The sequence below is a fragment of the Amblyomma mixtum genome, chromosome 8, assembly GCF_055824585.1.
Source record: "Amblyomma mixtum isolate Tamu chromosome 8, ASM5582458v1, whole genome shotgun sequence".
Lineage (NCBI taxonomy): Eukaryota > Metazoa > Arthropoda > Arachnida > Ixodida > Ixodidae > Amblyomma > Amblyomma mixtum.
In genome coordinates, this window is record NC_143019.1 from 7,715,242 (window position 1) to 7,742,274 (window position 27,033).

A 27,033-nucleotide genomic window follows, 5' to 3' on the forward strand; every position below is an offset into this window, starting at 1 on the left:
GCAGAGAGTAGGCGGCGAGCGTCGTCTTGAGACTCGATAATCTTCTGCGCCTCGACGTAAAGTTGTTGAAGCATGCGCGAGCAGCCGACGCTGCCGGCGCGGCGGTGGTGGCGGCCGGGAAGCCGGGCGCTAGGTGTTGGAGGCAGCTTCTCCATGGTCCGTTGCGGACAACAAAAAAAAGAAAGGTAAAAAGAAATTAAGAAAGAAAAAAGGACCCCATGGTGGGGTAAAAGACGCGACGTTTACGCGACGTTAAGGTAGGAGTGGTAATACAGCAGCGATAACGAAAAATGCTGCAAGAATAATAATAGAAGAGTGGGCTGATAGCGGGCGGGAGCAGGATAAAATGCGTCCGCTCGTTCCACAGCAAGAGTGCAACTGAGTGCTCTCTCATTGAAACATTCCGTGCTGTCCGAGCGTGGGCTCGAGGGCGAAGGTGTATCACGTACGTGACCGGATTTATTTATTTATTTTATTTAGTTACTTACCCACACCGCCAAGCGGCACTACAGTGGGGGAAGGTATACATAAAAAACAAACATAACATAAGCAGTGTCAGCCACGTTGCATAAGCCCCCAGTGCGTGCGTGGAGTGCGACAGACTGACCTTAAGGCTGTGAGCATCACGGCGTTGCTGCACCAGCTCAGCAACGGTGTCGAGCTGCGGATTCTCTTGTAAAGCTATGACCGGTGTGATGCGTGAAAGGCATGTAATGGTCCTCATAGCCTCTCGGTCCTCAATGTAATGGTCCTCATAGCCTTCACGGCTTCAAGGCGATCCCATTGGGTCCTTGTAACATGTGTAAACTGTGCTTGATAACGGGCTTGATACGTGGCTGCAGAACTGCCCTCACCAAATGCCTTGCATCGAACGAGCCAGCGCCACCCGTTTTAGGAGCAATCCTCCTGATCAAGCCCAAGGTCTGAATAGCTTGCCTTTTTACCTGAGAAAGCCAAGCAGTCGCCGATCCTGATTAGTGAATTGTTAAGCGCAGTATTTTTACACTAGGAGAAACTGCCGTTGCGGGTGGTGTCATACGATTTTTCGCTTCATGTAGCATATACGCCTCTTGGTCAACTTGGAGGCTAGCTCGCGAAAGGCATTCGAACAGAGTGTGTGTTTCACTCAGACGTTTGCGGATTAAACGTTTGTGGAATCGGCATTCGGAGGTGCTTCCTTCGTTTCATTCCTCAGTGCGCAACCTGCGCTGAATTCGAACGCTTACGATGACACATAATTTAGCCTTCAAAGCACCAAGCATTTGAAGTGCCCTCTGAAATTTTTTTTTCGCTAGAGCAAAGGCTGGTAAAAATTGGTTTTTGAAGGCTGGTAAAAATTGGTTTTTGAAGAAAGGAAATGGCAGAATATCTATCTCACATACCTCGGTGGACACCTGAACCGCGCTGTAAGGGAAGGGAGGAAGGCGGGAGCGAAAGAAGAATGAGAGCCGAAGGCTTTTTCTTAAAGATTGTTGGTGACAATTTATTTCCTGTGAATCAGATTTGAAGTTTGTGCCGTTACGCGGGACATGGGACCTTATGCTTGCATCTGCTAATCGGTCATTAGGTCTCCTAAAACATAACCTAAAGCATGCTCCTCCTCACCTCCGTGCTCATGCCTATACCACTCTAATTCGACCTAAAATTGAATATGCCTCGGCTATTTGGGACCCTTACCAATCTTACCTAATAAATAACATTGAATCATTGCAGAACCGCGCCGTTCGTTTTATTTACTCCGATTATTCACGTAACACCAGCGTCACAGCCTTAAAGAAACGCGCAGGTCTCCAGGATTTATGTCTCCGCCGCAAAATTGCACGACTGTCACTTTTTCATAAACTTTATCATCATCCATCACTTCATAACGACTTTTTTTCTTTGCCTACTTCGATTTTTGACCGCCGCGATCATCCTTTTAAAGTTAGACGTTTCACGTGCAGAACATTTATCTATGCGCATTCATTCTTACCACGCACAATATCTGACTGGAACACTCTGCCTTCACATATCGCAACCACCACTGATCCTGATAAATATTTTAAACTTATATCTTCAATAACTACTGCTTAACTCTTCGCATACATTGTTATTTTATTTGTTCATGGCTTCCTTTTTTGCAGGGTTTGTGACTAAAAAGATTCATTGTATTAGTGTTCTGTTTGTATAATTTTAATAATGCAGTAATCTTCGTTCTTTGCCGCGCTGCCATTCTTTTGATTCTTTTGCTTACTTATATGTCATGCAAAGTGTCTTATTCGTGCTTTTGATTGATTCTTTTGCTTACTTATTTCATCCAGTGTGTCTTATTTGTGCTTTTGTTGTTTGTTTTATATTTGTGGTTTTTCTTTTATTCTGTTCAATTGCCTGTGCCCCCCCCCCCCTATGTAATACCCTCTCGAGGGCCTTTAGGGGTATTCTGTATAAATAAATATAAATAAATAAATGTGCGTTTAGAGCTCTTTTTTGACGAAAAAAGAAAAAAAAAATGGCCATTTTCGTCATTCCACAATTTTAATTTCTGCGATAATTCGCACCTGTGTGCATATTTTTTTCTCCTTACTGCCGGCACCATCGTTCAGTGCTATGCCCTTGGCTTCCGTTCTACATACCTTGCACGCGACAGCAGGTCTGCGAGATCGCTGCTACGGCGACCATGTTTGCGAACCGCTTCGCTGCCGCGCGCGCTTTGAGACACTGATAAACAGAGGTGTTCAGTGCTGCGACCGGTTTCGTCTCTCTGCCGGATGCGGAGTCCTTTCACGAGGGCTACAAACTGATGTTTATAGTATCAGTGCGTGTTCAGTGCGAGGAAAATGTTGGGAATGCGTAATGTGTGCTTAACGAAATGTCTTTGTGCTTTAAATAGCTCGAGCAGGCAGAGGTTAACTTCATGCGTAGGTAATCTATTTCAGGCGCCCTATGTAGTGTTTCATCAAGGGTTACTCCCAAGTATGTGTAGCTTTGTACCCGTTCAGTGAGTATTCTACCCAGATGCAGCTAGCGTATTATGGAACAATCAACTTTTTTTCGCATTCAGTGCTAGTTTTTATTAAACCAGGCTATACCGTTCTACCAATGCTATCACTAGCGAGTTATTCGGCCTTTTGAGCTGGAGTGTGATATCAGTACAGCCGTGTCACCAGCACGCTGTACTGCTTTTACATGCCTAAGGTTACCAGGAAAACCAATAAAGATGGAAGAAGAGGCGTAATGTTAATACAGGAAGAGAGCGAAGTCGGTTAGGGAAGAAACGCCAGTTAGTGACAGCCTATATGAAATCAGAGGCAGATGCAGATCTGTGGGACGTATAACCTTGGGAATAGATAAACTATGATCGTCCTTTATTAGGGTAACAGAGTAGACAGAAAGAGAAAGTAATTTAATGAAAAGAAAGAGGGAAAGGTCGGCTGCCGGTAAGGTGACCCTGTCCTCCTACTCCTCACAGGGGAAGGGGGAAAGGAAAAGGAGAGTGAGCGTGCGAATAGAAGACGATGATGTCATAGTACAATGAACTGCTTGGCGTTGTCTGGGTTAGAAGACACTACGCACACACTCGATGGCACTCATCTTATCTCACGAGACGATATGTAGCACATGGAGCGCATGTCTTCCTCATGTAGCCAATGCCTTGCACACACACGCCGCGCACGGTTGCAGAGAAGGGCTCTGCACACTCTCACATCCCGGCGCAAAAGGAGTAGATTCCAATAGGAATTATACTTAGCACTGGGTGGTAATAAGAGAGGCGGGCTGCTGACATGAGGGAGCTTGCGGGGATAAGGTGGCCGCAGTAAGTGGGAGAGGCTATTATTCTGCAGTGAACGTAGATGTAATACTGCTGCTGGTGATGATGATGACAGTGATGATTTCCCATACCATTCACCTTCGCACTGAAGTGAAGGGGTCAAAACGGGCCTTTATGGCGCAGCAAGCGCTATTTTTCACAGCGACCTACAACTGGCCTGCAATAAAACTGCCTTGTTCCTCCTTGTCCATCGCTCATTTAACTTGTAGTACCATGTGCGAAATGAAGGTAGCTGAGAGAAGGGCGCACAGCTAGTGCTGAATAGCATTGTTAACTACATAACGTGAGTGAAGGAAAAAAAAAAAACCTTTCTCTGCTGGTTTTCGGTAGGTTTCATTTACCCGGATAATTTTTAATGCGGTGGCATTGGGAGTGCCATTAAGGCGAAAACTGTCCGGCGTCGGCGTGAACTCTCCACAACCATGGAAGGTGGAGAAGCAAATGAAGCAAAGAAGCAGAGAAGAAAATGCTACTCTCCACTTCTAGGAGAGAGCAGGGAGAGGCCGGAATAACAATTACTCGGCAGCAATGAAAATGACTAACTGAGCAAAAATAAATAAAAAAAGCGATTGCGAATAGAAGAATAAGAATATAATGTCTGAATTGGAATATAATCGGGATTGAAATAAAATAATAATTGGAATAGGTTGGTGAGTTGATGAGTGAAAGTCAGTGGATTAAGACTTCGAACTGAACAGAACTGGAATAGATTGGCGGGTTAAAAAAGTAAATCTAGTTGATTCCTCGCAACTATCTTAAATGGTCTGCATCTCCATGATAGGTGTAATAATAGGTATAACGTTAAGAGACCGGAAGCGGGTGGAGTGGGTGAGGGAACAAACGCAGGTTAATGACATCCGAGTCAAAATAAAGAGGAAGAAATGGGCTTGGGCAGGGCATATTATGCGAGGCCAAAATAACCGGTGGTCCTTAAGGGTACCGGAGTGGATTTCAAGAGAAGGCAAACTTAGCAGGGGACGGCAGAAAGTTAGATGGGCGGAGGAGATTGAGAAGTTTGCGGCGACACGGTGGCCACAGCTGGGAAAAGACAGGGTTAATTGGAGAGATATGGGAGAAGCCTTTGCCCTGCAGTGGGTGTTGTCAGGCTGATGATGATGCTGGCCGAAACAGGAACGTGACAGCTCGCGAGGGCGCGAGAACAGGTAGCGAGAGCAGAAGAAGAAGAGGAATCCAGCGAGCTGGTCCGACGATTTTCGTCTCCTGCTTCCCTGAGAAGAACTGACCCACAGCTGGTGAAGAAAGACTCCTTCTTGGCCGCGATCACCCTCGGGACGAGCTTTCAGCCATTCGCGCCTAGAAGCGGCATTGACGTGAGCATTTCCGTTTTCAGTCAACCTGACCTGACTGCGCTCTATCCTGTCCCTTCTTCGTTTCGCCTTCGGGCTTCTTTCGCGCTGTTTTCACTCTTATCAGTCAACCTCTACGTGCGAGCACAGAGTTTGGTTCCGCGTTCAGTTCTGAGGCCCGTTTCTATCTCAGATATATGTGCCTATTTGAATAACTGTTCACAAATGTGGCATAAATTCGGAGGGCATAATCAAGGAGAAATAGGTGTTAAGAGTGTCCCCTTTGAAACTGGTGGTAGCGAGTGCCGCCATGCTAGGTTTAAAGAAGCGCTTGCTGAACGCCGCGCTCTGTTGAGCTTTTCTGACACTAGTCGCTGTCGGCCGGGCTTGATAAAGCTTTTCAGACGTGAAGAAAATAACGATCCATGCTATGTAGCGAGCACGATATGGTGTTTTGAGCCCAAGGCCACTCGAAAATCCCGACAATGTGCTTGCCGAGCATGCTGCTCGTGCGTTCTAGACATGTGGACGTCTGCGCCTGTGGATGGTGGTCACATGATCGGGCACACGCGGTCTGTAAATCACACAAAGAGCCATTGATAGTTAACACTATAGTTTGCCTCTGCAGGTAATAATCAAGCGGTGGCCCAGTGGTCGTCATCTCTCCATTGATCTAGTACCCTGCTTTACTGGGGTGAAGTGTTTTGAAAAATCAGTGTCTGGCTCGACCTCGTGCGGGCCAATACATTTAATTGTGCTTTGTGGCCATACTGACCTTGCGCCATTAATCTCAGACATTTAACGTGATCGTCGTACTTACTGTCCAGAAGGTCGAATGCAATAATTTTCAGTTGAGATATGTACCGAGACGACTCGGTTGATACTGGGATGAGACCGATATAAACCTAATTCTTTGAAATCTGTATTCATACCAGTCACTGGTCGGCGCCTGACGAAAGAAAAATGGAGTATTTGGTAATCCGCAGTTAGTGCTATCGTGTTACAGAGCCCAGCGCTTGCAAGCAAGCCGCTACGGACGGCATGGCGAGCCCAGATAAGCCAGCCGGGACCAAGCATCCTCACAAAGACAAGCCGTCGCCGCAAAAAGGTGAGGAGAGTCTCGCGTTGCCAATCAATTTTGCTCACTAGAACCATCATGGTATTACATTTTGGCCAAACGAGCCCCAAATTGGTGGATTGGAAGTAAAGGTTTTCTCTGAGCGGCTTCATCACTATGTGCAAGAAACACATCTTCGGAAGGCAGGCGCCCAGGAAGGCATTCACTTCCAAGAGCTGTCATGCAACAACTACCTCCTTCGCAGTGCACTTGCATTTTGCATTGATACTGCTGTCTTGTCGCTGCTTGTCTGTCAGTTCTCGCTCTATTATCAACGTGCGTTCAAGCATTGATTTCGTGAAGGCAAGTCCCAGCGTTTTTCTGAAACGCTAAGTCACACTGTGGAGTCTACAGACTGCCAAGGAAGGCTACGACGAACGAACATTGCGATCTTCATTGCTTCAACGTACATGGCATATTTATAAGGAATCAAAATTCAGTGCTTGCAGCTTACCCCTACCCTCTTACTGAAATGAACCTTTAGTTTCAATTAACAGCGCATTCATTTCCGGAAAAAACTCTATAACCGTTAAGCTCGCAACTACTTTTTACCCGAAGAAGTCATTTTGATAACTTTTTGGTAATGCTTTCATACGAGGATGTATTGAGTTGGGTCTATTGAATTTCCATGGAACCGTGGTTGACAGTTTGGTATGTAAGCTCAGTACAAATAGCCACTTACCAATCAATTGGTTCTCATTAGGCTGTATTGTGCAAAGTCATCTCTGCTTTTTCTCCTTTCGTCACTACACGCAGTTATTCCTGTAGCGTGGTTTAGTAAAGGCGGAACGATGGAGTTTCTTCGCTATTTTCAGAAACTTTGAAAACCGGTAACGGACTCTACTGGAGCCATTTCGGGAATTTGCTGCCTTCGGTTAGCAATTAATTAGCAATTAACGCGACCTTAGAGTTCTGGCGCACTTAGGATTTGTAACTACATCGCTGCATAGCCGTTGACGATGTCGCTTGCTCAAAATTTCACAGGTACTGCAAAAAAGGCTGAACCAAGCAGCCACAAGACCGCGAAGCCTGACCGAGGTTCTGAAGCAGTCCACAGCGAAGACCACAGCGGGAGCAACAGCGCTTTCCACACACCGCCGCTAACATCCAACAAGCCCCACTCTCAAGTACGCTTGCGGAACATGTGTTCCCCTTACGTAATTCGCTTTTCTTTTTCAGCTAAAGGCATCTGGAACCAGTGATGCTTTTCAAACAGACGGGCATAAATACGGTACCGAAGGTGTGATGCCAAAATAGGCCCTCTATGTCCCAACACATTGTGCAGTCAGTTAACCTGAAAATTTTGTATTACAATGGCTGGCCTGAAAGCCTTACGTTAAAAGTGGGACTAAAGTTGACTCTTCAACCACTGTGTCAACCGATGGGGCAAATATACATTGGATATTAGCGAAAACCATTGCGTCCATAGCCATAGCCAAGCCATAACATTCACTAGACCGAAACGTCCGTTATAAACTAACCATTTTAAAGGGGACTGAGCTGCCTAATTAACGTGGAACGAGCTTTGCTCATGGCGATAATAAATCCGAAGGAAAAGTGGACAACGGTTAGGGGATTTTACTGCTCTACCGCGAGCCACCCTCATAGAAAGCAGTGCTTAGGCCTGGCTTAACCGATTATGGTTCTGCGATGAAAACAACGTGTCATTTGCTGCTTATTCGGCTCACAACGCCTGACCAAGTATCGGTGGGAGCTTAAAGGAAGGTTTGCCTTAAAAATAAAAGCCATACAGTGCCACCTTATCGCTGGATCACTGGACCACTAGATCTCTGCAACATTGCTCACAATGCAGCTACGCTGCCATGATCTGCAGGTGGCCGCCAACAGATGGCGTCCAGTACCGTCACTGCTACTTATCATCATCATCATAGTAATCATCATCATCCTTACTATGTTCACTGTAGGGCAAATGCCGCTCCTATATCTTTCTAGTAAACCTTGTCCTCTGCTAGCTGCGGCCCCCTATACCCACAACCTTCCTAATCTCATCCGTCCATCTACCTTTCAGCCCCCCCCCCCCCCCCCCCCCCCCCCCCCCCCCCCCCCCCCCCCCTGTTAAACAGTTGCCTTCTTTTTTATTCCAACCGTTTCCATTAACGACCAACGTTTATCTTGCCCTCGCATTGCATGCCCTGCCCATGCCCATTTCTCCTTGATTTCGTCTAGAATGTCATTAACCCGCGTTTGTCTCTGACCCACTGTGCTCGTCATAGCGTCATAGCTCGGTGCGTTGCCCTCGATTTAAGTTCAACCATTTTCATTAGCCTGCACGTTTCTGCCCCATAGGTGAGTACCGGTAAGATACAGCCGTTATGTACTTTTCTCTTGAGGGATAGTGGTAAATTGCCATCCATGATCTGAGAGTATCTGAGAAATGTACACATTTCTCAGTACATGTACATGTATTGTAAATGTGCATGTACTGACTGGTACACATTTGGTGAAACATCGGGGGTCACATGTGTTGCCTTGGAGCCGTTTTGTAGAGCAATGTTTCCTTAGACACAAACTGGACATGCTTTGCCTTTAGGGCACAAAGCATAACATAAATCTGTTACACTCGCACAAAGATCCGAAAGCAACTCTCCTTCCTTCTTTCTGTTCGCTCCCTTCAACCCCCTCTCCGCGCGTAGGGTCGCCATCCGAAGGCACCCCTACAGACCATAATGTCTCGAATGGCGAGGGCGACCCTCATCCTGCAGATATTTAGAGCTTCACTAGTTGAATATTCAAGTGGCCGACTACATGACTGAATAGCAAACCATGCAGTTTTGACCAAAGGTGCAAGTATAGGCTTGGGCACCAACTTTTACGCGTGTCCTTCAGTAAGGTATGTTGCCAGACTAGTTTCTGCTGCTTGCCTAATCACCGAAAGGAACAGCATGGACAACACGTAGAAAAGACGCTTGTGTTCGTTGTCTTGTACTAATTAAGCTTTGAGGTGTGGTGTGCACAACCTCCATTGCTGTCACTTCACCCAGGGAGGATGGTGATAATCGCTTTCTACTGTTGTAATGCTGCTGTCTACTGACAACAGCTTCTCACAGACCTAAATGCCGCTACATTGAATGGCTGTAGCTGACTAATTTTCGAAATTGTATTGAATACAACACAGCCATTTCACCTCTGAACTCTATGCGACGCTGCTTAGCACTTGAATATTTGAAGGGCGGTGGAGCCATAGGTGCTTCTACGTTCGGGTGCTGAGTACGAGGACGCCGAATGGAAACTCGGGCGCTGCGCCCGCATTTTTATTGAGGCCAAATGCAAAAGCGCCTATGGGCTGTGCAATGTAAACGCTCGTTAAAGAACCCCAAGTGGTCTAAATTAATCCCCAGCCCTTTACCATGGCGTCTTCCGACCCTGATGTGCACCTTTGGGACCTTAAACCCTACATACCATGCCATACCATACCATGCCACACTAAACTACACTTACAACAACAGCCGCCACGGTGGCTCAGTGGTTATAGGGCTTGGCTGCTGACCCGAGAGGCGCCAGTTTGATCCCGGACGTGGCGGTCACATTTCGATGGAAGCGAAATGCTAGAGGTCCGTGTACTGTGCGATGTCATGGCACGTTAAAGATTTCCAGGTTGATGGTTTGGTTTGGTTTGGTTTATTAAGGTTTAACGTCCCGAAGCAACTCAGGCTATGAGGGACGCCGTAGTGAAGGGCTCCGGAAATTTCGACCACCTGGGGATCTTTAACGTGCACTGACATCGCACAGTACACAGGCCTCTAGAATTTCGCCTTCATCGAAATTCAGCCGCCGCGGCCGGGATCGAACCCGCGTCTTTCGGGTCAGCAACCGAGCGCCTTAACCACTGAGCCACCGCGGCGGGGCAAATTCCAGGTTGAAGTAATTATCCGGAGCCCTCCAGCATGGCGTCCCCCATATCCTCTGAGTCACTTTGGGACGTTAAGCCACGTAGACACCGCATAGGCGCCGCACCGCGCCAGGCCGTAGTGTACCGTACTGTACAGTACTGTATCGTACCGTACCGTACTTTATCGTACCATACCTCTGCATACAATGAATCTGTTATACCGACTGAAGACTCGAATGCCACATTTAAAATCTGGCAGCCGTACTGCACCTACTGATGCCCTCTTGAGACAAGTTTTAGAACACTGTTATATTGTCAAGTAGTTGTGACGGCAGTTCGGCGAGGAGGACAACAGCGAAAAGGGCTTGGAAAGAAAACTTTTTATTGCTTTGGCTCATGCCCAAAAAGAAATGGCTGACTCAGCGGCGGAGTAGGGACGTGCTCGGCGTTCATCGAATAGAATGAATGCCCGCCGCTCTCGGCCGCGCTCAATTTAAAGCTGACAACGAACTTTCGAGATGTGGCGAGCAAAGTAATCACTAGAGTCTTGAACAACGTAGCATCTGGTCCGCATGGGTGCGATCAATCGAGATAAATCTGGCCGCGTCTTGCATCCCAAACAGAGCGATAAATCAGTGTGCCGGCAGCTTTGAAGAATGCGCAACCATTGCAAAACTATGCGTCAATATTAAGCGTCAAACATGTGAGGGTCTCAAATCATAAGGCAGGTGTCTTGTTTGTTTTTGACGGAAGCGTCACAAAGTTGACGACTCAAAGAGGTCAGCCACTTTTCTGCACGTGGCTTTTCATTTTTGGCAGGCATATTTTCCTGTGCGCATGCCAGGACCTTGTGCCAGAAGGCGTCAGCGAAAACTGATGAAAAAGATGTGTCCCTTTGCAGTGTGTCAGAACCATGCCTTTCAATGGATTTCATTTTTTACCACAGCGCCGTTACTTGTACATGGTGTATCACCACCGGGATCTGCTGCAAAATAGACTGCCGTTTTTCTATCAACAACAGGCTGGAAGCAAGCTCTAAGTTTTCAGAAACTGCCTTTGGAACACAAGTTATTGATTGCAAAAGCTAACTTCGTGTCTAATCCGAGTTTTTTAATTATGCGAGCACCTCGCGTAAACAATCTTTACATGCTTCCACGCATTGCAACGCAGGATAAACACGGTCACGCTGCGGGTGGTGGTAGCAGCACTAGCCCCCGAGAACCAAAGGCGCGGCGTCCGGGTTCAAAGCCTGGCGCCAAGGGTCCAACTGCTGGAATCCAGAGCCCGGTGTCTGGCATTGCTAGTCCATTGTCCGCAGCCGCGAGTCCAGAGAGCGGCGCGGCTAAGTCAAAGACACACGCTTCAAAACCGGAAGGCTCCATCCATAGTCATGGGGCCGGAATTGCGAGCCCCAGAGCCGGCGCCGCGAGGTCTACTGCAAACCAACCAAAAACGAAATCCGGCGTCCTGAGTCCGAAACCTGAAGACTCGAGTCATGGGGCCGGAATCGCAAGTCCAGGAGACGGCGCCGCGAGGTCTACTGCAAACCAACCAAAATCGAAATCAGGCGTCCTGAGTCCGAAACCTGAAGACTCGAGTCATGGGGCCGGAATCGCAAGTCCAGGAGACGGCGCCGCGAGGTCTACTGCAAACCAACCAAAAACGAAATCCGGCGTCCTGAGTCCGAAACCTGAAGACTCGAGTCATGGGGCCGGAATCGCAAGTCCAGGAGACGGCGCCGCGAGGTCTACTGCAAACCAACCAAAATCGAAATCAGGCGTCCTGAGTCCGAAACCTGAAGACTCGAGTCATGGGGCCGGAATCGCAAGTCCAGGAGACGGCGCCGCGAGGTCTACTGCAAACCAACCAAAAACGAAATCCGGCGTTCTGAGTCCGAAACCTGAAGACTCGAGTCATGGGGCCGGAATCGTAAGTCCAGGAGACGGCGCCGCGAGGTCTACTGCAAACCAACCAAAATCGAAATCAGGCGTCCTGAGTCCGAAACCTGAAGACTCGAGTCATGGGGCCGGAATCGTGAGTCCGAAACCCGGCACCGCAAAATCTAAAACAAACCTGCCGAAGAAGACATTAGGTGCCATGAGTCCAAAACCTCACGACTCCACTGCTGAGCTCGGGATCGCGAGTCCAAAGGCCGGTGTCAAGAGTCCGGGACATGGTGTCGCAAGTCCGCACGCTGGGATTGCTAGTCCAGGCGCCGGCGCCCTAAGCCCGAAGGCCGGCGTCACCTTCCCCAAGACTGGAGCCTTGAGTCCAAAGGCTGACGCCAAGAGTCCCAGGTTTGACACAGCGAGTAGGAAGAGCGTTGACCTCGGCGTTGCGAGCCCCACTTCACCCGCTGGCGCAGTCTCTTTCAAATCCGAGGAGGGTGCCAACAGCCAACCAATCGAGACTCCACCCCTGCCACCGGCTGCTTCCGGCGCCGAGGCAAAAGGCGACCAGAATGAGGAATGTTCGGGGCCTCCCAAGGCCTTCAGGCAGCGTCGCCGTGCCTTCGGCGGCAGGCGGAAGTCGGTCAGCGCTGCGGCCATGCTCAACATAGTCCGCAAGTCACTCAAGCCTCAATGTGAGTCGACGCGCGCAAAATATCCAGGCTGCGTGTGCGTTAGGAACGCTGGTAACGCTGATTCCCTTACTTCAGCCAGGCGAACCTCTCGTTAGCGGTGAGGAGGACCTCAGCGAGCTGCACCGCAGCGTCTCCGCAGATAATAAATCTTTACGTGCGAGTGCCAGTGAACGTTTGTTAACGATAGCTCGCGTTAGCAGAGGCAGCACTCTAACACGCAAAGCTTGCATTATTTGCAGAAACAGCGTAGCCTATTCATTATGGACATTTGCGGGAGCAATTTTTGGCAATGTTTGGGTCCACGTTGAAAGGGATTTATTATTACCATTAGACAAAGGAGTGCATTCGCCGCATCCATCCACGCACTTGACTTTTAGTGAAAGAACAAGGATGGTGAATTGATACCTGGTATACAGTATCCGATAGGTCTGCAATATGCGATTAAGCATTTGTTCGAACAAGCAGCACTATCGCGCTAAATATAACAAACACATTGCACAAAACTTGCCTTTTCGTTCTTTAACATGCGATACCATTTGACACTATTTTGTAACTGGTCTTATGTACTTGTTCTACGTACAAAAGTTAGCGCAACACACGAGACAATCACAAGAAAGGTGGACAGGACAGCGCGCTACTGACAGCTTTAACTTTTGTACGTAGAACTATGCATCTACTAGTCCAGCAACAAGTGTTACTTGAGTACCTTATGTGCTTGGTTTTACTTTCATGGTTTATGATGTCATGCTGTCTTCATATGTATGTACTAAGGTTCTTACTCGCCATAAGTTAAATAATTCAATTTATACCACTTTTATTAGGATTTCCTTCCAACAGTTTTACGTTGGGACCTATTCCCATGCTAGCATACACCGGAATACGTTTCTGTGAGAGCAATCAATAAAACTGAAGCTGAAACAAAACTGCGGAACGTGGTACTTTGTGCGTGTAAGAGTTTTGAAGAATGCGCTGACTCATTCCGTAAAAGCTATCCGTGCCTAGACTGCGTCTTCCGCTACGCTTTAATAGACAGTAATGTTCCTTTGGTCCATTTCATGATAAGTCTCATCGGCTACTCGGTAGTAACAGGGGAGTAAAACTCTTGATCTTTGTGATCATACCTACATGATTAGGAACTCCAAGAACTATACGAGAAGAAAGATTTGTAAACGCGCAAGCAGAATACTCAAAACTAAAGAAAAGGCAAACTAAGAGAAGAGAAGAGATGAGGAAGTCCATAGTCATATGGATTCCAGGACACTGCGGATATTTGAAACAAAGGCGCTCACCCCGCTGCCGGCACGCTATTACTCCGGGTCCCCCAACATTCGCTGGAACATAATTATTCGGAATCATTATTAAGATATACGGAATTACTGAAACGTCTGAGATTAGCGAGGAAATTATAAGCTGAACCGCACAAATATCTAAACACGGAGCAAGGGGTCATCTTAGGGAAATTGCAATCAAATAGTTATATAAATCCAGTAAATTCAGCTATATGTTTCAAATTCGTACGATCCGCATTGCGCCTTCTACGGTGAAGTGGCTAACTTATACCACATGGTGTGGGCATGCCAAAACAATCCAGGCATTCCGAGAGTCAATAAACCAACAACTGAGGACTGAGAGGCGACGCTGTTCAGCTCACATTCGGAAGACCCGCTTTCATCAGTGAACAGGGAAAGAGCGGCGGCAAAAGCCAATGGGCTCCTGGAATGAGGGCCCGCCCAAATAACTGCGATTTCCTCCTTGCATTGAAGTTTTCTCACTCATTCATCCGCGTACGGGAGCGCATGGCGTTGGCGTCTAATCGGCATACAAAAAATGCAGGGGGTACTTTGACGATCTAAAGTGTGCGGGAGGCGAAAGCCTTGCCACCAACGAGAAGACGGCCGTAGGCACACAGGAGGCGGCTATGGGGCGGCTTGGATTAGCTAGTCATGACTAATTAGTCATTAGTGATGACCCACGACTAACTACTCTGATTGGTTAGACTAACTAGTTCTGATTGGTTAATGGCTAACTAGTCATGATTGGCTAATGACTGACTAGTAATCACTAAATAGTTCATGGCTAGTTAATGGCTAGTTAGTAATGACTAATTAGTTGACGACTAACTAGTCATGATTGCTTAATGACTAACCAGTCATGACTATTCATGACCAACCACTCATGACTAGTTAGTTGATAACTGACTAGTCTTGATTGGTTAATGACTAACTAGTGATGACTGGTAATGACTAACCAGTCATGACTAACTAGTCATTTACCAGTTATGACTAACCAGCCATGACTAACTAATCATGACTGGTTAATGACTAGTTGGTCATTACTTAGAATAGTAATGACTAGTTACAACTTTCACTTCAGATGTAACGGACGGACGGACAGTCACGGCCGCGAGTATGAGCGCTTAAAGGCTTTCGCCTTAAAATGCACTTGACGTCATTGAAGTTAGGCCGTGAAAGCGTCCGGTGCGGCGAGGGCTCTTCTAGATACCCTCGGCATGCATAGCTCGAGGTCAAAACCGCTTGACAATGATCTTCAACCAGGGAGAGGGGCGGAGGTGTGGCTGTGACGTCAGATCACGTGCCTCGCTCGCTCCTCACCGCTGCCTCCCTCGCCTTGAGTGACACCTGTGCCACCGCTCGCCGAATTTGCAATCGAAGGCGAGCAGAGTCGGATCATCCAGCTGATACAGATCGGAGACAAGCTGCCTTTCAGCGAAAAACGAGGCGTAGCCGAGCTCTTCGCTTTTCTTACTAGGTTCAGCCTGGTTGAACCACAGCTAGTTTTCTCATTTTTTACTCTCTACGAATGTACAAAAACTCCGTTTTGAGTGAAAGCAGCCTTTGTTTATTGAAACGCGGTAAAATATCGGCATAGGCCAACTTCTAGCTCCTTTAAAAGAACTCGATATTTAAGAGCCACCTGGATGTTTCACTTGTGTCTGCACGGCCTTAATAGCACTGAATCCTGGCACTGAACTTCAAGCAGTTTCGCGCTGCAACGATTGTGCCACGCTTGGTTTCCTCTTGTGTTGGTCATCCAGACAGGAGATGATTACATCATGTGAAGGCAACACCACTGAAAAGTTACGACTGTGGGGCAAAGCTTGCGTCACTGTTTAGGGAGGACTGTTCCAGAATGAAACCACCCAGTCTCCGTACCGTCCGCTGCTTGTTAACGGCGTTACTGCGAGAGTTGGCTCTAAGCATGCTTCATGCATGCTAAGCGTCTTAAGTATTCCCAATAGCCTTGAATCACATAATTTATACATGCAAAAGACCCTTCAGCACCACAGTGACGGACCCACAAAGGTAACACACACTTTGTTGTTGCGTTGTTGTTGTTGCGACTGAGAGAAGAATGAAAAGGAAATTGCACGGGCCTGGCAACTGGCTCCACCCGAGCCACCCCAACGTTGAGCCACCCCCTCTGCCACGTGCAGATAGAGGAGAGTTCAAAGATAAGAGGAAAGAGAAGAAATGAAAGAAAAGACGCGCGTCGCAGCATCAACCGTGTCCGCCGAAGCGGAGGCTGGCTGAAAAAACAGATAAGCGGCCGCAGCCGCGCTTCGTCACCGCCTCCACTCCCACACTTTGCAATGCGCGAGAGTAAGGGCGGATGAACGAATTTTCTATAAGTGCGAACATGAATATGGCGGGGCTTAAATCACAACAGCCCGTTGTGAAATTCATAGGCTGTACCTAACGTGAAAGGTTCAGGTAGCGTAGAGACCACCTAGTCATGAAGGTCGTAAGGTCCTCAGAACAGAAGCGTACTCATAGACCCTTCTTAGAGAAAGTTTAGCATTTTAACGCGATAGCTCTGCAAGCCCCATGGCGCCAAAATGCGTGGTCAGTTAAAAAATCCGCCCATTTGCTTGAGGGAAGCGACGTCATGTCCGTTAAAGGCGTTAACAGCGGCTAATACTATCATGTTGCCAACAAAAGATGGCATTTGGTGTCGCTGTGAATTTTTTGGGCACGGGAGAGGGAGTGGGGTCCTTCTGCAAGCGTCACTTCTTGAGCGCTGCTTTGAGAGAAAAGAGGGGTCAACGTGCTTTCTCCTGTCGAAAAATTCTTGCCGAGCTTTTGAAGAGGCCGGGCCGCCTCCACCGGGTGTGGGCGAACTACCGGCACTCCCTGGCCGTCTCCTCCACCATGTGAGCCGTCTCCGGGGTCGAGATGGGGGGTCATCATCATCAGCCTGACTACGCCCACTGCAGGGCAAAGGTCACTCCCAAGTCTCTCCAATTAACCCTGTCCTTCGCCAGTTGCGGCCAGCGTATCCCCGCAAACTTCTTAATCTCATCCGCCCACCTAACTTTCGGCCGCTTCTGCTACATTTGAGATCTCTTGGAATCCACTCTGTTACAATTAAGGACCAGTGGTTATCTTGCCCTCGCATTACGTGCCCTTCGACTAGGATGTCATTAAGCCGCGTTTGTTCGCTCACCCACTCTGCCTGCTTCCGATCTCTTAACGTTACACCTATCATTTTTCTTTCCATAGATCGCTGCGTTGTCTTTCACTTAAGCTGAACCCTCTTTGTTAGTCTCCACGTTTCTGCCCCATAGGTGAGTGCCGGTAAGGTACAGCTGTTGTATACTTTTCTCTTGAGGGATATTAGTAAACTGCCATTCATGATCCGGTCTCCTTTCGCAAGTGTTCTATTCTTATGGGGTCACGGGCCAACGACACAGACCTGGAAGCTGTACCCTCATTCTCGTAGCTCCAACGCAAGTAGTAGTGGCACGGACTAGACAGTGCCTCTGAGTCGCTTACATGTTGCGTTTTTCCTTCTGCATCGAAGCTGCCGGAGATGGCAGCAGCGGGGAGAGCTCGATGAGCAGCAAGGACCAGATGTCCCTGGTCATGGTGGCCACGGTGGCTGGGTTCCTGTTCGCGTTCGTGATCACAATCACATTCTTCTACCTTATCAGCAGAGTCAGCATCCCGGAAGGCGTCGCCTGCGTCAGCGAAGGTGACTCTGAGTTTTTGCTTTTTCCCAGAGCTTGCCACATTGTCAGCGTCATTAAAGAGAGTAATGTTTCGTTCTATATCTTGGTACGAAAAAACAGTAGGCATTGACCGACGGCGATTCGAGGAAGCTTTTACAGCGATACCTATCTGTTGTCGCCGTACCCGTCATATTTCTCGCTGAAAACTCTAAAAGATCGTGTCCAAGGCCATCGCGGCCTTGTGTTCTTGGTAGCAAGGGCACTTCAGAATGTGCCCTCACGAATGTGCACGAGGTCCAGGAGGGCTTTGAGGGCGCTCTTGTGGACGGTGTGCTAATGATACCGCATTGGCTGACGGGTTTGAGTACGAACTGCGCGAACAGGACGGCATGTAAGGCACACAAAAGGACAGAGAAAGCGCAGACTTCCAACTGATTTTATTTGTGAGAACACGTGGTTTATAAGGCCCGCGAACAAAAGAAAAACGCAATCGCCAAAGGGCTCGATGACAGAAAACAACAGTAGAATTAGCAGGAGAATCAGAGCGAGTGTGAAACACGAACATGCCCTTATAAAAACTCTATCTCTTGTGTCGATAGCGACAACGAGGGCGAGTTAACGCAGTCGTCGCGCCTTTTGGCAATCAGGAAAGCTTCGATAACCTCCCTTTCAGCTTTTCTGCGTGCCTTAGAGAGAAAGGCGCTTTTGTACAGGTAAGGAATGCAGTTGCGGCTGTCACAGCCTTTGCAGTGCAGTGGTATATTGCAGCCTGTGCCGGTTTATGCTCCACGGCTTGCACAGTGAAGCACCGGCCGGTTTGGTCGATGTAAACCCGCCCGCAAGATAGAGGCATCTGGTATATAACCCCGGAAACACACCTGGTGAACTTGGTCCGATGATTTATCTTGCATGACCTGCGTTCTGTTCTTGTTTCTTTCTTTTCTTCTGAGAGCAGGGGGCACACTTTGCCGAGCCCTTTGGCGATAGTGTTTTTCTTGTTTTGTTCGCGGGCCTTATAAGACACGTGTTCTCACAAATGAAATCAGTTGGAAGTCTGCGCTTTTTCTGTCCTTTTGTGTGCCTTACGTCCCGTCTTGTTTGCGCAGTTTGCACTCGTTCTCTTCATTATGAATGAACTAGCCCGCCAGAACGTCCTTATTTTGCTGTTTACTAATCATCGGACAGATGTGCTGAAGAAAGGCGCGAAAGCAAGCAGAGAGGACGTACTACCTTAGTGGAGGGCTCCAGATTAATTTCGACCGCCTGAGGATATTTAGTGTGCACTGACATCGCTCTACATATGTAGATTTTTTGCGCTTCGCCTTGATTAAAATATGGCCACCATGGCTGAAAGTCGATCCCGGAACCCCATGCCCAGTGCCAAACTCTCTGACTCTAATGAGCTTCCCAGGCGGGTTCTCCTCATGTCACGCCAGCAGAAAATTTTCGGGTAGCATTTGAGTGCAGTGTTTTCGCCTGCGGTACGCTGCGATATGCCGATACTGAGTCATTTTCCTCCACGGCCCTTCATGAAGTTGTGTCTGGAAAATATTCCTGCCGCTAGCGGCGAATAGTGCCTGACGTCTTGGTAGGTCGTCATTAACAAACTGTAGCCCAGCAATATGACGACGTTGAAGCTGAAGAAGACAACGCAAGAGCTTTTCTTGTCTCTTTTTTCGCAGAGCCTGTCATCAGCTCTTTGTGCAATAGTTCAAAACTTTTCGAAGTTTCATCTCTCACTGGTAAACACGACAATTGTCGCTTCCTGTAATGCGGAGAAGTGAAAGCTGAACGGCTCCACAAAATGCTTCGTGATTCGTCGGAAGCCTGTCATCCGGAAATTGCTGATTTGTTGTAGTGCAGACCTCGGAGACCATCAGGAATTGGCATAACTACCGTAGAAAAAAAATTCCTTTTCAACCCCCCCCCCCCCCCCCCCCCCCAGAGATGAAGCAAAGGTGATAACTGCACAGTACCGTACTCACCACTACCGAGTGTGCACCTTCTATGAGAGACACCTGCACCATGTGACAGCAGGCTGCACGTCCCAGTTAGCAAGCGTTTTCAGGCTCCTATGTGTTCTACGTGGGATAGGGGCAACCCTTTGTGGCTCCTTGTGTTGTGAGATTGGTGAATGCCGAACTCGGCCTACCCTTGTTGAACCTCGCATCAGTGCCATATCGGTAATTCAAGGGTCAACCCGATATGGGCTGCCTCTGCCGGTGCAAGATAGAAGTATTGGGGGAGATTGTAGGGCTGTCACATTGGGCCGATGCTGGCCGGAGTCGCAGAACCAACACCGTGCCCACATGGGCTACCTGCACCAGATCGACAGGAGACCTCACCTTATCGCTCTCTTTCTGGTACCTGAAATTCTCGGAGCACCGATTCCCAGTTCCAAATGTCCCTTTGCTGCCAAGGCCCATCCCTGCCAGAGTTTTCCACCAGGTCAGCGCGGCAGTTTCTAGTTTTACCACGACGCAGACACCACCAACCTCAGGCACTAACCTCAGGCAAAAAAGTCTGTGATGCAACTGTGCCTGTGATAAAAGGAAATATGTTGACAAACACTCGAAATGTTATGGGCAACTGGTACGGAACCGCATTTCCTGACTGCTGTCTATAGAAAGGCGTTTTTATTGGGAAGGGTGTTTCACGTCCACAGAAACATCCCGAGGCTACGTTCGTCGTCTAATACTTCTTCCAGCAAATAATCTTCCTCTTCTTTAAGGGTCACTTGAACAACTTTGGCACCCTACCCCTTTCCCTATGCTGGCACGTCCAGTTCAAGCTTGCAAAACCGACAGGTGACTTTGTTGCCTAATTTGCCTAGGGTGTTTGCTGTTGCATGGCTGAATTTTGGAGGAAGGGCGTAAAATCTGTTGCCGTGAAGTGCTGACGCCTTACGAGGTGGGCAAACATCTGGCTTGCAGAGTGCCTCAAGGCCCAGGAGTACCTAGACGGGCTCCTGGACGAGTCCAAGGACCCGTGCGTCGACTTCTACGGTTACGTGTGCGGCTCGTGGCAGAAAAAGGGGATGAGTTTCCACGCCGAATCGGTGCTCAATCAGCTGTTCCGGCTGAACATCACACTGTTCCACAAGCGGCTAGACTTCCGCCAGGACGAGCTACGTCAAGGCATGCACATCCTGGGGCCCGTATACAGGCAAGTCCCGCCCGTTTAATCAGGCCCCGTGAGACGTTGAGTGCTCACCCAGGGCTTGCGAGTCAAGGGAGGACTGGGAAAGCGTGTACTGTACTATAATCATCATTTCAGATGGACAAGGGTGGCTTATTTAATCACGAGCCACCGCCGTGGCCATGGGCATCCGGAAGGGGGGACAAGAAAAAGCCGTTGCCAACCCCCCCCCCCCCTTCCCCCCGCCCTCTGGAATTAAGGATATCCTTTATGCTCTAGTAGAAAACAACTACACAGCTTGATTAGCACGCTTAGGTGATACTAACTTATCGGATTTTGGTTGTTGAGTTCAATTCTTTGTTCATTAATAAATTCTAATGTGTGTTCTCCAAGCCTAGCACTAATTTGCTGCTTCTAATCTTTGTTTCATGTGCGCAGTTTAGACCACAAATAGTTCCTTTTGGTGCTAACCTACCACCTCCCCCATACCCGGCCATCGGGTGCACCCCCCCCCCCCCCCCCCTACACACACACGCACACACTTGAAAACGTTCTGCGGACGCCCTTGGCCGTGATTCAGTGGTCACGGCGCTCAGCTGCTGACCCGAAAGACGCGGGTTCGATCCCGGCGGCTTCGGTCGCAATTCTATGGAGGCGAAATGCTAGAGGCCCATGTATTGTGTGATGTCAGTGTACATTAAAGAACCTCAGGTGGTCTAAATTATCCAGAGCCATCCACAACGGCATCCCTTATAGTACAACTCGCTTTATGACGTTGAACGCCATAAACCAAACCACACCATCATTTTAGTCGTAGCATTTATAATAACGTTTTAACAGTAACGTATTAATACGGAATTTATAACGTTTCCGTCGGTTGCGTAAATCGCGAATTTCAGTGGAGCGAACGTGAGCTTGTCGTTTTATTCTTCTGTTTATCCTGTTGCCGAGAAGCAGCGTGCGACGAGGAAATGAACTTCTGCTATGTGGGGAGAGCGTGCTCGTGTAATCGTGTGAAAGTGCCGATGCTTTGGTACAAGTCGTTCACTAACGTTATCAGAGAAAAAGTTGTTTATGAAAGCCACCCAGCCGGTCTTCACGCTGCACATGGCGAGTGACATGACACTCAGAACTGTATTTATATCATCTGCACAGTGTTACGGTTATCTGTCCTTGCGGGAAGGACCCCTAGTCCGGAGCTACTGTAGTCTTGGCTGCGAGCTTCACGGAGATTCGACTAGTGCAGCTTTATGTGCATTCGTCTTGAACAGGTCAGCGTTTTTTTAAATGCTCCTGATTTGGCTCCAAGTTGTTGCTTATAGCCGGGAAGGCCAGCTGTTCTAGACAAACCGGGAGTGGGTCGCCGTGAATTAAAGCTTTATGGGGGTTTAACGTCCCAAAGGGAATCAGGCTATGAGGGACACCGTATTGAAGGGCCCCAGAAATTTCGACAACCTGGGGTTCTTTAACGCTCACTGACAACGCACAATACACAGGCCGCTAGAATTAACGGTTCAATTCATTAGCTGCCGCCTCCTTGAGCTTCCCGCCAGTGCCCTTTCCGCCTGTGCTCTATCCCCCTCCCCACCCCCGCCTATCCCACTCCCAACATATCCTCTGGAGGCGACTCCAAACCTGAACTCTGCCTACCCCTCAGCTTCTATCCTACTTCCGCTCCGTTTCCCCAGAGTGCACTCTCTGCGGAGAATCGCACGGCACCCTGGACCACATCCTCTTCGGCTGCCCTGCTGATCCTCCCCCGCAGGAACATCGGAACATCCACCCGCCATCGGAACATGGGAGGAATGGGAGGCCCTCCTTGCGTCGCAGGACCCGGACACGCAACTTCGCTGTGTGAACCGGGGTGCCAGCGCCATGGCCCTACGTGGCCTGGACACATGCGCGTGATGTGAGGGCTGTGCGGTGGCCCTGAGACCTTGCACGGTCCGAACTCACTTGCTTAATAAAGTTTTCCATCTATCCTGTGCGTGCAGGTCGTGTTACCGGTACATGAGCACTCCCGGGGCGCTCAAAGAAGCCCTGCACGAGGCGCAGACGGTGCTGCTCATTCAACAACTGATGCATGCTACCACCTTCTATGACGTGGTGCGCTACCTGGTGCGGCAGTCCCTGCAGGTACGCGCATACGTAACTACGTCGCCCCTGAGATGGGCAAATGGCCTTGGAGTTTTATGGTAACGGTGCGTGAGGAACTTTTCTTGGGTAAACGGCGGTCGGCGTTGAAAATGCAGTTTTACAGCGACAGATATTATGGGTAACTTTTCCTGCCAGGCCGATCGGTCATCATGCCGTGACGCCACGCTTGACGTCACTTCAGCACGCTATGATAGCACGCCACGCTGAGTGATAGATAGATAGTACTTTTAGATAGATAGACATATAGTACTTTTATTCATGTCAATTATCATACAACATAAATAAGGCCTACCAAAGCCTCAAAGGGCTTGAGTGGCAGCGCCTGGTAGACAGCGAACATTGGCAAAACAAAAGAAAATAGAGACGTTGCAATGAACTTTGCAAAAAAGAAAAAAAGAGCTCAACAACGCACAGAAACAAATATATAACTATTACAACATCAAGAGGGATGACAGTACTTTGAAATTAAGACAGTAACATAGATGAAACAATTACGGGGCACGAAGCAACGCGGGACATACCGCTAATTTTTTTTTCAGGGTGTATTTATATTTCATGCGGGGTACACCAGGTGGCAAGCTATTGAAGCAGGCAGGTACATAGTAATGACGAGTGCGCTTTGAGGAGTTCAGGAGGGTTGATGAGCGAGGAATGCAGTAGCGGTATTTTGGTCTTAAATCCCGAGCAGGAACATATGGAATGGGGAACTGACTGTACCAAGAATGTTTTAGCTCAATAGTTTCTGTTAAGAAAGCGTTAAAACTTGGAAGCTTTAGTCTTCTAAAAATATCAATGTCATTACTAGGGCCCGGAAAGTTATTTGCCTAAACATGCCTATAAATGCCTAAACGGGGGATTTTTGTACTTGCCTGCCTTTTTATCATTTTTTGGGAAATACTACCTATTTAACCGCACTTTTTGCCTATAAATGCCTAAATCCGGCACTTCGGCCCTCGGTACCGTTTTTCAATTTTGAGACATCTGTCTATGTGTGGTGAAAGGTGCGCGCGGATGCACGCACAAAAGGCGCGGGTCTCGGCGGATGTTTTTCTCGAATTGTAACTTGAACGCAATGTAACGAAGTCTCGAAGTGTAGCAAGAGGCGAGTATGGAAATAGATGTGACATACATAGTGCAAACTTCTCAATATTGATGGAAAGGATGACAAAGTTAGAAAAGGCTGGACTCTCAACAGGTGAATCGTTGAAGGTAGTGGCAGAAGTACCAGCAGCACTTCGGGGACTAGAAGGAAAGGGCGCTACTGCTTCTACGAAGATGCAACAATTGATAGAAAAAAAAAATAGATGCCTGGAAACAATTTCCGAAATCAGAGATTTTCTACGCGGAGACAGCCAGGCCACACCACCTGAAGGCTAAGCGTTTATCAACTCTCATGTTTTAGGTTCGCGCCACTAAGTTCATATGATGTCAAAAGAAACCTTTTAAATTACAAAGCTATGCTTAACGAATACCGAATGAGCTTCAAGTTCGAAAACCTGAGAATGAGCTTTATTGATTCAGTTGAGGACTGAGTACGCTCCGTGCTTGACTTACAAATCTTGTACTTATGAATAGAGAGTAGTATTCAAAGCGCCTATTTTTGCTTTATAGCGCCTATTTCAGTATTTTTTAGAGCCTAGATGCTTGCCTATTTCGCCGTTCTTTAGTGCCTAAATTTCCGGGCCCTAGTCATTACCAATGGACGGGTCGTAAGAAATATTCTTTAGATGTAAACGCAGAAACGAATTCACCTTGTGTTGCTAGCGAACTTTGCAGTGACCGTAAACAGTACTTCCGTATCTAAGCACACTATAGGCTAGAGCATGTGCAACACATTTATGGACAGAAAAAGGCATAAAATATCTAATATCTAAGGACACACGATACAGCACGAAGTCTTTGGCAAACAAAAGAAAGGTGTGTGTTCCAAGAGAGATCCCTGTCGAAGATCAGACCAAGATATTTGACCGAATGTGCATATTTTACTGGTACACAGTTACAATTAAAAGAGGAGGAAGTTTGCTAATAAACAGGGCGACTCAACTCAACTTGTTTTAATGGGTTATGAAAACATATAAGTTGCAATTTTAAGTGATGAGAACACCGTGACGTCACGAGTGATAGCCCAGTAACTTAACGCGGGCTGGTGCATAGAAGACATAGCAAGGAATAAGCGATATTGTGTTCATCACTGCAAACGGGTCCAGATGAATCTCGTGTTACAGAGCGGTAACCATCCTCGGGGGGGGGGGGGGGGGGGGGGGGGGGGGATGCAGGCAGCGATTGCCTCACTCTTGGTGTACGCCTGCTCCCATACATTCTGGAAATGTTCACTTCATGCTGCTCGGTCTGGGTGAAGCCCTTGAGTGCATAGACGATGGCTGCGTTACAAAAGTGTACCCTTTCTTTTCTTCTAATTCATATGGGCTCAGTCTGCACTAGCGGTTGCATCAATAACTGCAGTGAAAAAGTCAGTGTTACTTAAATTGTGTGCTTATAATTCTTGCGATTTAACTTAAGCCGTTTGAAAGCACGAACAGGCGACTAGTTTTAAGGGTCTGCAAGCTTTACTGAACTAACGCGACTGCGACGACGGTGCGGAGACAGCGTTTTCCTTTTTTTTAAAAGAAGAGAACGCGCCCAGTTCAAATCGCGCCCGTTTAGACTTGTCTAGTTTGTTGACAGTCAATTTATCGACTTTTTTTTTATTGAGTTCAGTAATGTTATGTAAGTTCTTTTAAGTCTTGTACTTCGGCGTTCCTCACAGTGCTTCTCTGGCACAAAAGGCTTCCCGAATCACTATTCCGTTGTTTCTCTTGGACTTCACTTCAAAACGTGATGGTGGGTTGTCACTCTGGCAAAGAAAGTAGCGACGATAAAATTTTCTCTCTCTGTTCTTTCTTCGGAATGCTGTGCAGGACGTTATTAAATATTGATCCCTAGTGCCCGACAAATCATTTATACCGGATGTTTCACCTAAGATCTTCTGCAATATTCAAGAATCGGCTTTTTGAGTTATAAGAGCACCTTTTTTTCGAAATAGCATTCTCAGTGGTGTAGAATACAGCTATCAGGTGCTAGCTAGCAGGCTGGTTAAATTTAAAACGTATAGTTAACTCTTTATTAACGTTAGTCTCCTTGTATATACTAAGAGGCGTGTAGCCCACCGTAAGTAATATCCACATCAGTTTTTAAAATTTCGGAAGCGCAATTACACTCGACGCTGTGGCCCAACAAATTTTGGCAGCATTGCGTCATAATACAGGCGCTTTCAGGAAGCTTGCAGGCAAAGCAACCTCTCCAGTGCACGTGATTCGTCGAAATAGCCGGAATTTGTTGGGCCACAGCGCCGAGGGTAACCGCGTTTTCGAAATTCTAAAAACTGGTGTGGATATTACTTACGGGGTTCTCCACGCCTTTCAATACATAAATAGACTAACGGTAACAGTTAAAAAAGTTAACTATTCAGTATTAGTTATCGAGGCTACTAGTTAGCATGTCTTAGCTGTAATTTGATGTGCTACACAACTAATAATGCTGGGCCAAAAAAAAAGCGCTCTTCTAACTCAGAAAGCGCATTTTTAAAATAATGCACAATATTTTAGGTGAAATTCCCATTTATTCCTTCAGCTTTACGGTATGCCTCACGTGTCCCCAAACCCACTTGTGACGTGAAGCCTACCGTTCGGCTCCTGAAACTCAATCCAAATAAGGTAAACTTTATATATACATTTCGGATAGATTGCGACTACCTGGGGTTCTTCGACGTGTACCGACATCTCGCAGTTCACGGGAATCTCGCATTTAGCCTCCAATGAGACAGGTATCCGGTGAACGTTTGCTGTCCGCAGATTAACCGTAATGCCACCACCGGCCGACCTCTCCACCTTTCCCTCATTAAAATTCCTTTCTCTCTCTCTCTCAACCGTAATGCCGTGAGTTAGGCGCAGCTGGCACGAAGTTTTCGACAAACACAGCACGACCTACCTACGGATAGAAACTGAAATGGTGTCGCGAACACGTTAACTGAAACGTGAACTTCAGGGAGACAAAGTATTAGGGGCTGCAGAGCAAATACAGGCTGGCTACTTTACCACTTCCAT

The 27,033-nt window shown here is 47.8% G+C and overlaps 1 protein-coding gene across 2 annotated transcripts in view; it reads left to right on the forward strand.

Annotated features, from left to right (window-relative positions):
* LOC149331244 (uncharacterized) overlaps window positions 1-27,033 on the forward strand; it is a 44,449-nt gene that overhangs the window by 5,735 nt on the left and 11,681 nt on the right. Inside the window, exons 1-7 of one of the 2 annotated variants that reach the window (XM_089556418.1) lie at window positions 4,935-5,139; window positions 6,122-6,223; window positions 7,217-7,359; window positions 11,253-12,666; window positions 17,488-17,658; window positions 20,569-20,800; window positions 22,768-22,909. In XM_089556418.1, coding sequence (XP_089412544.1) covers window positions 6,157-6,223; window positions 7,217-7,359; window positions 11,253-12,666; window positions 17,488-17,658; window positions 20,569-20,800; window positions 22,768-22,909 — 2,169 coding nt within the window. In that variant the 5' untranslated portion in view covers window positions 4,935-5,139; window positions 6,122-6,156. Of the gene's footprint in view, window positions 1-4,934; window positions 5,140-6,121; window positions 6,224-7,216; window positions 7,360-11,252; window positions 12,667-17,487; window positions 17,659-20,568; window positions 20,801-22,767; window positions 22,910-27,033 lie in introns of those variants that run through there. The other variant, XM_089556417.1, reaches the window with a different exon arrangement.